We start from the raw sequence: 11,660 nt of genomic DNA on the forward strand, positions 1-11,660 counted from the left end.
AGTTCCTGGGCTAAATATTTAGCATATATGGAGCAAAAAAAAAAAAAAAAGAGACCATATGCTTCCCAGGCACTGTTAAAATTACTGTGAAATAATTTATCAACAGTTTTAGATCACTATCTAAAGGCATTTGATGTGTCATTTACTAAGTGGAGTTTATGTCCAACAATCTTACTTAGTTGTGGGGCAGAGACACAGGAACAATGGCACATGTTAAAGTGAACAGTCACACACTGCTCAGTCAGAATAGGGAGCATTACAATGCTGTCCTTGAATATTCTATAGAGAACATATTATTTGTGTACAGTTAAAGGAAAAAGAATACTTAGCCTTTCCCAATTATGCCAGTTACTTACTCTTATCTTTCCCTGGACAAAGCTCGTAATGTCTTCATTTGAATCAAACACTGATAAAGTCTTCATAACATTGTGTTCTAGCCACTCCCAATGTTCTGTTATTTCTTCTCTGCTGGATCCTATTGAAAAAGAAAGTATTGCTTTAAATTAGGACAGACTTAATCATTTCACCAAAACTATTCATCAAGAGAATATTTAGCAAATTCCTGAGTCACAGAGCAATTTAGACACACAAGTCAAAATCACAAGTCCTAAATTTCTTGTTACCCCTTGTGAACACTGAAAATGTATTCAGTGTACATGAAACATATGCACTGCTGTGTTTTTATCTATCAAGTCCTTTATGCAGCTCTATTTCTGGCCATTAAATCCAAAAGCATCTCAGCTTTGTCAACATTATGTGGCTCAGTGCTGAAGCCTGAGTTGGACTGACAGTTCCTTCCTGTCAGCAGCACCTCCCCAACACAGACAGCACAGCAGCACTGCAACACTCCCAGTTTAACAGGCCAGAATGTGGGAAATGTGAGACCAAACCCATGAGGCTCAGCAGGAAATTAAATCTGTGCCTTTGATATCCTCAGCTTTGATCACTGGCCCACAACAGTTTCCAGAGCAGAACTTCAAGACCAGGGCCTGCTGTGCAAAATCCCTTACACGTGTGAGGATGCAAAGCAAACACCACTGGAACCAGGGAGGCAGCAAGGACTGAGATGCTATGAGTGAAACTGCAGGGTTTCAGCAATTTCAAAGCAGTCAGTGCTTTAAAGAAAGTGACTCCCCATCAGATGCTGGGGGACAGAGAGAGTGCAAGAACTTACACAGGTTTGACTAAATTTATATTCTAGAATATAAATTAATTGGCAGCTTCATCCTCCACAAGAATGCTCACCAATCAAAGCAGGCAGTGTGATCACATATTGTTGATACCCTCAAGCAAGAACACACCTTGAACAATTGCTTTTTTCTCAGCTTACTTTGTAAAGGGTAATTAACCAACTTTCAATAAACTCCATAGAAATAAAGTGGCCCTGTGAATGAATAAAAATTGCTCTAAATATAGTTAAATAGACTGTATTACACTGGGTGGATTTGCAGCTACACTTAACAAATTATATGAAGAGTAATTAACATAGCAATTACATCTCAAAAGTAATTCTTTTTCTCAGACTACACGTGTAGGCCAACTATTTGAGTCACAATGCGAATCAGAGGCACAGAGGTGACCTAGAAATAATGAAACTTTGTTGTAATTGTTTAAATGGTTTAAGAGCACTGTTTCAGACACTTAATATGTAATAGCAGGAGCAAAGTGACAACCCTTGAATTTCTTAACTGAAGAAACAATCTAACACAATTAGGACAATTATATTATGTAGCTTTCTGTTGTAAAGTGTATCTATGCCTCACAAAATCTATATAAACTCAGTCCTAAAATGAAGATTACACTTTGTATTTTGCCAAAGGCTGACCTAATGGCAGTAGAATTCCCCAGAGTACACTTCCAACATACATATTAAAGTACTTTTTTGATAGCCTCTCATCAGGTCTGACTTCTTCTGAAATGGCCCTGAAATGTTATTTATTGTCAATTCACAAACTGTTCAAATTCTTTAAGGCTGCCCTTTTAAAGTGACATGCAATTACATTAAATTAAAGCTACAAGAACAAATGTGTATTTACTTTTCCATTCCCTGTTGATTAGTAGCACAACATGAGAAAGAGATAGAACTTGTACTACAAGAGCAACAGATACAAGGAAGAATTCATCTGTGACCATGACTGTGAACCTGCATGTTTTAACATGAAGAGACAAAGCAAACAAAAATATTGGGATAAGCATCTATTGTTATTCCTGCCTACAGCACAGTTTGGAATAAGCAGAGATGAGCTGGGAGCTCATCCTGAGCTGTGTCAAGTTATCCTTGCACCTTACAAAGAAAAAGATTGTGCCTCTGTCACTGACACAGTGCCCAAAGGCTTTGGTACCTGAAGGGCTCCTGCAGTAAGCAGGCAATCAGAAGGTGTGACAGGAAGAGTCCATAGATCTATTCTGAAAAACCAGAACCACACTCTGCTGTCCAGCTCAGGCTTGCAAATGCTTGTAAACCATTTAGAGGTGATGAGAATGAGTGACAGTGTGAGAGGATGAAGGCACAGATGGGCCCACACTTTGCAGCCCCCCTGTCGCTGTACGTACCGCAGGCGATGGACCAGTACACCTGCGAGTCGGGCGTCTGGTGCAGGATGCGGAACGGGGCCACCTTCGACGTGGAGTCCAGCACTGCATCCAGTGTTCCCACAAGGAGACCTGGGGTGGCCAAGAAAAGTACACAGCACAGTGAAACTCGAGTTCTGAAATGCACACTCCCCTCCGATTCCTTCCTTGGGGAGCAGGAACGCTGCCCAAGTAAGGACTAATGAACTCTGAGAAAATAAAAAGCACAATTGAGAAGAGCACAGAGTATTCCCAGAGGAACTTCTCTGAGATGTGATATTTTGATCTAGTAAAAGCCACATGGCACAAATGAGGATGAAGAAGTTTCTAGAGATGGCCCCTGTGGAAGTGACAGCCATGCAGTCTGTGTGAAACCAGAGCACAACCAGGGCAGCCCCAGCCTTCAGTGAGCACAAGCAGTAATTGAACTACCTCTTAATTAGTCATTTACTGTTGTTCTGTTTTCCAGGCACAGGAAAGAGCCCTTCAAGACCATAATTGGCTGTCACCTCCCTGCCACTAAGTATTGAATTAGCTCCCATTAAATAGGGTTCAGATGAAAATATATTAATTTCACTAAAAAGACAAACTTCATCTCTCCAGAACAAGGACAAAAACATTGTCTGGGAAAATGAGGGTGCATTTCATAATGACTCAAAACCATTCTCTCTCGCTGTACAGTAATAAAGATATTAGCCCAGATATCTTAACTGATCCTTTAAAATCTAAAATCAGGAAATTCTAAAAGAAGAAAAATCAATACTTAAGAAACAATTGAAACTTTTGGTTCCTGATGCACCACAAAATCTTTTCTTGTTACAAAAGAAACAAAAATACAATCAACAGGATCTTAAGCTTCATTCCTGCATTTCCTATGTTTGCACTCTCCTAGCATGGCCATAGAAACAGAAAATTCAATTGAAGTAATGTTACCAAAGCAATCACACTGGGCTCTTAGTCTCCTACAGAAGAACAGAAAAATAAGAAATGAGATTACCCAAAAACTCATAACACAATTACTCAAGGAGCTGCTGTAAAGTCTGTTTCAGAAACCTCTAGAGATTATGGAGGGAAAGCATTCCCAATAAATGCCAGTAGAGAGCTGAAATACAAAACTAACATAGCTCTTGTAGAACCTTTATATCTTTAAATACCCTTCCCTGTTTAACAGAAAATGATTTTTTGATTATTAATATTTTGTAGAAGCACTAGATTTAGACAGCTTCAAATGCATCCTCAAAAGTTATTTTGGAATTTTTTGGTTGGCTGCTTTGGTACTTTGGGTTTCACTTTCTTTCCATTAACACCCCCCCCCAAATTATGAAAAATATAAATTGTGAAAGAAGACAAGGAAACAAAATAAAGCAGAATTTATAAGTCTAGACACTCATCCACAGAGCATGCTCTTTCTGAGGATACACTTTCAGCATAGAGCCTGTGGGACTACCTCACTGTGGCTATTCAAGTTTCAAATGGTTATGCTTCTCCTCAAAAACATGGAAGTAAATAATTACAACAAACCACACAAAAAACCCCAAAACCAACCACAAGAAAAACAAAACCACACCAAAAACCAAACAAAAACCCCACAACCAGAGCAATACATTACATCTCTAGTTTTGTCTGCAATTAAGAGATTGTAAATTGCTGTTGGAAAGTAGAATTATTTTGTAGTTCCTGACTGAAGACAGACATTGAATAAGTAACAACATTTATGTCTGTTTAAGCGGCTTTTGCTTACTGAATGAGTCATGACACTGAGCTGATCTCAAAGATGGCTTTGCTTCAGCAAATATTGCATTATTTCATTCACAAATCTCCTAATAACATTTTCTGTTATACAGTACAAGGATATCATTCACCATTTATAAGGCTAACTCAGCTGGAGGCAATGGTGAGCCCAGTGCACTAGAAAGGAGCACTCCTCAAAGTGCCATCACAGCTCCTGTCTCCTTGGAAGGTCATCAGATTTCAGACACAATGAACTGTCCCAGGTGAGCATCCATCACCTGAGCATTGCCACAGGCCATGCATGGGATCAGGACTACAGGTTTGAGCCTAAGGCAATAAACACCCCCTCAGTGCAACACACACCAATTCCAGGCTATGGACCCTGCCTTAACTGTGGGGAACAAGCAGAGGCTCACTCATCTTCTCATCCTAGTCCTGAAACTCCTCCACGAGCTGCCAGTGTTTGGAGTTCTGCATTATTGGGCAGGGTTGCTGTACCCTCAGGTCCTTGTGTGTTTCTCCCCAGGCATTCCCTTGGATTGCTATTTCTCAATGGGAACCAAGGGACAACTTACAGAGGGTCCCCCACTTCCATCTCTGCTTAAAACTGGCGTTTTTCCTGGGGATTCCACCTAATCATCCTCCTGCTTTGTTTAGAGAAAGACTTCAACTGCATCTATGAAAAGTGATGGACATTTACATGGAAAAAAGGCTCTGCTTTTAGAAAACATCAGTTTCATAGCTGCCTGAGTAAAACTACTGGGAAATATCCTAGATGTTTAACTAAATAGGGTAAAATACTCTAGAAACCAAAATAAAGGACAAAGATTCAGAACAGCTTTGAAATACAGATGTGTCATTCCCAAGATGTCTCTAAAAGACTTGGTGAGAAAAATATCAACATTAGCTCAGAGACATGCCACAGAAAACCAGCACTGAAATTTCAGTGAAAGGTTGAAACTTTATGACACCAAATACTCATTTGCATCACTACTCCCTGCATACCCATCTCCTAATCAAGGTCCTTCCTAAACCAGAACCAAAGCTAGAGCTCTGTGACCAGCATGCTTCATCTCACCAGACCTTAGTTACAGCACACATATTCACAACTATATTCTTATCCATCCACTCTGAAAACCTGATCAGCTCTCCCAGAGAGGCTCTGCAGGAGACAGAACAACCAGAGGACATGGAGTCACACAGCTGCATTGTCAGACAGCACACTTTGGGACAGCCCACTGCATGATGAATGAATTACCCAAGGGAGCACCACTCAGACAGGTTACAGCATCTGAATCCCTCAGGAGCTCTAAAACAGAGAATGAAGTGTGGAGCTCAGCAGGGAGGGAGGCAAGGCTGAGCACAGCCAGCTCAAGGTTGCTGAACCTGTTCACAAGTGATCCACACAAGCAAACTCAGAAGGGTGGTGTGTGTGCACACAGGCCACAACAGCTCCCTGTGTCACCTACAGACCACAAACCAGCCCTGCCCCTGGGTCATACAAACAAATCCAACTGCAGGCTCCATTCTATTCCTAGGACAGCACCAGAATCCCCAGCCTTCTCCAGGCAAGCACCTCTGTTGGCATCTATCTTTTGCTCCTTTGTCTGTACCTTTCTCCAGGTACTGGCTGCTTCCTCAAAACTTCCCCCCTTAGAGCCTGTCTTACCAACTGTACTCCTGTATTTTTGGGAATCCTTTGTCCTGTCCCCATTAGTGCTTTTCAAACCCTGCAGCACTGCCCATCTTTGTTTCCACTCCTGTCCTGAGGCATTGTGACTCTTCCCTTGTGACTCTTGCACTGCTGCCTCCCTCTTTTCACTCCTCAGTGCTGGCAGTCACCTCAGGCCTTGTCTCACCAGCTGTAAACGCTCTCCAGGAGAACAGGATTGTACATTTGGGATGATTTCATAACACAGCAGCTGTGCTTTGCTTTTTTCCTAAAGAAGTGCTAATTTTCTCAAGAGACGCGCAGCAATATCAAATTAATGCTGGCTTATACCTAGGAGGTTTGAATATTTCCAAACCTGCTAACACAAATGTAATTGCAGTTTTATGCAATTGTCTTGTTAATCTTTCTTAATCACAATTTTAATTCAAGAACATCTCACTCCTTTTGTTTCTGTCCAGGGAAAAAGGTAACTTGCACACAAGAATCTGTAAGAATTTACAAGAAAAGTTACAGAAATAAAATGTGCAATGCCACACCAAAAAAAGCATACTACAGCAACTTATCCCATCCAAGTGTTTTTCCCACACTGTCAACAAACACCAAGAGCAGGAGAGCAGTTACAGAAGCCTCACCTTCACCAAAACCCAAAGGGCACTTGCAGGGCCAGCTGTCTACCCAGCTGTAAGCCTATGAGGAGGTTTTCAGAAGAACAACTTATTCCAGTTCTCATTGTTCCACTTTAATGACAATACCTCAATGAATTTTATCATGCAGAAAATCAACCTTCATAGCAACTTGGTTTCCTTGGCTTCCAAATAAATCAAGGTAGAGAACAGGCCATCAAATCTGATCCCCACAAGACTTCCAAGCTCACAATGTATTACCTTTAGTTCTAAGCCAAGGCCTGACATCACCTATCTGCTTATAATACTATGAAATGCATAGCAACCTGGGATTTTAGGATGCTTTCTTTCACACTTTCCATGTGTCCTGCCAGTGGTTCAGGTGCCAATGAAGTATGCCCCACATCCAGCTGCAAGGGCCATTTCTATACCTGAAATTCACCAGCCAGAAGTTTGAACCTTGTGGTTTTATTCAATAAAATAAATAATATGTTCCCACACGACAATTATGCCTTATGTTTAACACAGCTTGCTTTAGGATAACACGAATTAGAGAGAGCCTAGAAAAGCTACAGAAATACAAAACACTCGAGAACCACATCCCACTGGGGAATGACTTTATGCTGATTCCCTGTAGATTTCTCCTTGACAGGGTCAATGGCAGACGCCACCAGTCTCTGAAGGAGTCAGTCAGAATAGCTGCCACCATCACAGAGGTCTCAGCAGACGCTGGGGCCCCTGCAGTGCCTGATGATACAATCAGGCAAGAATTATAAATAGAAACTCAGCTCCATACCTTGAAGTTCTCATGGAATAAACTTTATTATACGATGATCAATTTCCTGTCCCACCCGTCTATCACTCTCCTGACCCACCACTGCTGACAAGCCCCACCAAATCATATGCTTGCTTTTAAAACCAGCAATCCGAAACGCCTGAGCAGGAGTTCATCTCAAGCAGCCCCAGAGAAAAAGGGATTTGGAAACGAACATCTTGCCAACAAAGCAAGACAGATCAGTCCTTCTTCAGACGCGTCCACTTCCACCGAGCTGCCCATGAGCCGTGCGGGCTCCGCCGGAGCCGGGCCGGGGCTGCGCTGCCCACGGTGCCCCGGGCATGCGGAGCGCCCGCCGCCCCAGCCCTGCCCGCTGCCCGTGCCCACCGGCCCCTGCTGCCCTGGCAAAGGACGGCGGGAAGAGCCCCACGAGGAACCCAGGAAGGGCCGGGACTCCAGAACCTGAGCGGGTCCCCGGGTCCCCTTCCCGCCCCTCTGGCAGGGAGTCCTAGGGCTGACAGACCCCCGTCCTCCCGCTCCAGCCCTGCCCCGGCCCCACGGGGGCAGTACCTGCCAGCCCGCCTCCGCCCTCCTCGCCATAGCCCCGCCGCCTCTGCAGCACGAAGTACTGGTTGGAGCGCTCCTGCACCCACAGCTTGAGGGCATTTTTCAGCAGCACCTCCTCGGGCTTCAGCCACATCGCGCGGCCCCTCGCGGCGCAGCGCTTCCAGCGCCGTGCCCGCTCCGCGTTCGCAGCCGCGGTGCCAGGCAGGGGAGGGCGGCTCTCCTAAAGCATGCTGGGAGCTGTAGTCCTTGCCGCCAGGGGGCCGCGCTGCGCTGCCGCGCTAGGACTGCAACTCCCGTCGGCTGTTCCCTCCCCTGCCTCGGAACTACAGCTCCCGTCGGGCCCTGCGCGCTCCGTGCCGCGTGGCGGGGCGGGGCTGCTCAGCCCCGTTAGCGCCGGCGGCCTGTTCCGGATCGGGGATCCCGGTTGTGTGTGCCCCGGAGCAGGGATCGGGGGTCCCTAGTCCCAGCCGTGTGTGCCCCGGAGCGGAGCCGGGGGTCAGGGCTGTGCGGTGCCCCGGAGCAGGGAGCGGGGCCAGGGTCCCTAGTCTCGGCTGTGTGCCCAGAGAACGGATCGGGGGTCCCTAGCCCCGGCTGTGTGCCCGGAGCGGCTCTCGTGCTCTCCCGCACCCAGCCGTGCCCCGCTGTCCCTGCCCTGCCCCGGCGCGGCAGAAGCCGCCGTGCCCGCTCTGCCCATGGCGCGAGTCCCGCTCTCAGTTCTGGCCAAGCCTGACCCCATTCTCAGCCCACGGACAGACAGACAGACGTCACTGGGGACGGGATTGGCGCCCAGGTGTGTTTTGCACTGCAGGTGGGGTTTGGCGTGCACAGAGAGGCTGACAAAAATCAAACAAAGTTTCAGAGGGCTGGATGCCCCACTGCCTGCCCTGCTCAGTCTCTGGTGCCCAGGACTTCCCAGAGCTGCAATCTTTTACCACTTCCATGTAAGAGCCACTCCTGCTCCTTACACAATCTGCCATTCAGTACAATGGAGTGAGCGGGTCTTCCTGATTCCCAGGAACTTTTGTGCACTTTCCTTAGCACTCTATTTCCAGCATAATTGACCTTCCTAAGATTTTCAAGGATAATGCTGTATTGATTGTATGGCATACAAAAAATACAGCAGACAGTTGTTTAAATTCAGCCTCTGCTTTGAGCTCTTTCTAAAAAAAAATTATGCCCATTATGCACTAATTGTACATTGCAACCTTGGCACTTTTGCTTTATACTGCCTTCCTTCATGCTTTTCAATAGTACTTCACTACCAAAAATGCTGCTGCCAGCACTGGGCTATTTGTGAGCACAGGCGCAATGAGGTTTTGCCAAACAGTCACAGAAATTATTGGGCAGTGCCCATCTGCTTCCAGCTGCCCAAGCAATCACCTACGAAAGGAGCAGTGTGAAAGCAGACCCAAGTGTGCAATCCCATTTAACTCACAGGAAGCTTCAAAATTGGGTGAATTTTTTCCTTTTCAGTCACTCATTGCACCACAGCAATGGAAGCTGTAGAATTGAAGAGCTGTACTTTGGGGACTGGATATAAATTTAACTATTGCAATTCTTTTACTTGTTTTTATAACAGAAAAGGAAACAACAGATTTCTGGTGGTCTGTCTTTACTAGAATGGAAAAATAAAATAAAAGTCATTAGCCAGCACTTGGTAACTAACACAAATCAAACATTAATGAGAGTCCCTGATACCCTGGCACCCAGCTCCTCATGAGGCAGAGTCTCCAATCCCCCCCTGGAGCCACAGTAACAGACATTGCTGGGGATTTACCAGCTGAACTGACTGAGTGGTTCCTGCATGGATCCTGCTCCTCTAAGGGCATTCCCACAAAGGGTGTTTACCATTTAATTTTCCCCAATTAGACAAGCCCCTGGATACAGGAAATTAAGGACCTAACACAGATCTTCTAATTCTGATGCTAATTTTAAGGAGAGATGCCCTTGGCATTTCCTACCTTGCTTTTTGGTGACTCACACACACACTAGACACGTTAGGACATGTGTTACTTGCTTATATAACATTCAAACTTTGTTAATTGGTTAATATTTAACAGTAAAATGGTATTGCTTGGAAAATGTCTGTTTTGTATTTCTCACCATGTTTCAAAGTCTTGAATGTCTTTCTCTTTTCCAGTTTCCTCAGGCACTGGATTTTTAATCAATTACTGTTCAGATGCAAAGAGTGCTCCTCTATGGGCATGGAGGAATTTATTTATAGCCACTTGAAAACCTTAATCAGTGCACAATCGTGCTACAGTGTAATCAATGCCTTCTGCAGCAACACAGATCTATTTAGTGCTGCAGAATTTTTCTTTCACTTATTCAAGACTTATCCTAGAAATAATAAATTACTTCCCTCAAATAACTGTGTCAAGATTACATAAATAAATAGCTAAATAAATAAATGTTGGCTTTGCTCTGTATTACCTGCAGTTGAACAACCAGTGCAGAGTTGCTCTAGGAGTATTAATTAATTTTTAGTTCACACTGCATGAACACTACAATTTGATTTCAATTTTCTCTTGAAACCAAAATTAATTGCTGAAGCCAGTAGATCGATTTCCTTTATTCTTTTCCAAACTGCAGACATGACACCCCTGCAGGAGAGGAGCCCCATTCACATGTGCACAAGAAAGGCATCTGTCTAAACTTGAGGGAAAAGGCAGGGCTACCTTCTGTGCTGGTGTGTTAAACATGGAAAGAAATTACATTAAATCACACAGCCAAGGTAGATGTCTTTATTTATTATGTCCAACTGTTAGGTCACTTGAGAAGTGCAGAATTCTCCCTCTGAAGACTGAGATGGACTAAATCTCTCCATTTTGTGAAGAGTCCAACTGCCCTGATGGCTCAAACTGCTTTTATATGTTTGCAGTCCTCATCACAAGTCCTGCTTTTCCCTTTAACCAAAATCCTCACCTGAAACTGTTTCTATAGGGACACCTGAAAAATTTCCTCAAGATGAGAAAACTGTATTATTTTGATTTGAAATTTAGAATGAAGCCCTTTTGTAAAGCCTGAATTACAAGAGAGCACAATAATCCAGCACCAAGGCTTCCTCTCCTGCGGGGATAAAAAAACTTTCTCAGTCCCTCTTTGAGAGCACACAAGTGTTTGACTGAAGTGTTTAGATCAGAGCATTCCTGAGGGACAGGGGTAACTCCCTCCCTTTCCCTGAAGGAGTGAGCAAACACTTGAAGTGATGCCAGAGCCTGTTCAGTTTGCTCTTTGGGGACAGAAGGATTGACATGTCTGTGTGACTCAGAGGGAATATTAACACAGTCAACAGGCAGACATTTTAGCAACCGCACCACCTGTGGGCTTATTATGTCCATTTTCTTACACATGAGCAATAGCATATCTATAGAAAACCCCAAAGCTATTGCACAATAACAGCAGGTTTTTATTGCTTTTCAGGAACAACCCTAGCCCCAGGCACACTCCCATTGGCTTCTTGCTCAGAGGAAAGAGTCTGTCATGCCACAGCACACACATACACACACAAGCATAAATACACATGACCCAGAGACATCCTAACCTGTGGCATCACCAAAAACAAGGGAATATTTTGCTGCACAGTCCCCTAAGTAGGGTTGGTAAAGACAGGTGCTATCCATGGAACTTGGAAATACAAAAAAGTGACAGTGGACCTTTGAAATTTCTTTAAGGCAGTCTGGCAGCAACGGACCCAGGTTTAGTATCAAAATGGTGCTCG

At 44.4% G+C, this 11,660-nt stretch overlaps 1 protein-coding gene across 2 annotated transcripts in view; it reads right to left on the bottom strand.

Annotated features, from left to right (window-relative positions):
* TBC1D8B (TBC1 domain family member 8B) overlaps positions 1-8,143 on the bottom strand; it is a 28,888-nt gene extending 20,745 nt beyond the window's left edge. For both annotated transcript variants that reach the window (XR_010440364.1, XM_064713281.1), the window contains exons 1-3: positions 7,943-8,143; positions 2,554-2,664; positions 357-475 (exon numbers count right to left, since the gene is read on the bottom strand). Coding sequence is in view for 1 of the 2 variants with exons in the window: in XM_064713281.1 (XP_064569351.1) it covers positions 357-475; positions 2,554-2,664; positions 7,943-8,072 (360 nt within the window). In the remaining variant the exon portion in view is untranslated. The remainder of the gene's footprint in view (positions 1-356; positions 476-2,553; positions 2,665-7,942) is intronic.
* Between the last annotated feature and the right edge of the window lie 3,517 nt (positions 8,144-11,660).

The sequence above is a fragment of the Zonotrichia leucophrys genome, chromosome 4A (assembly GCF_028769735.1).
Source record: "Zonotrichia leucophrys gambelii isolate GWCS_2022_RI chromosome 4A, RI_Zleu_2.0, whole genome shotgun sequence".
Classification (NCBI taxonomy): Eukaryota; Metazoa; Chordata; class Aves; order Passeriformes; family Passerellidae; genus Zonotrichia; species Zonotrichia leucophrys.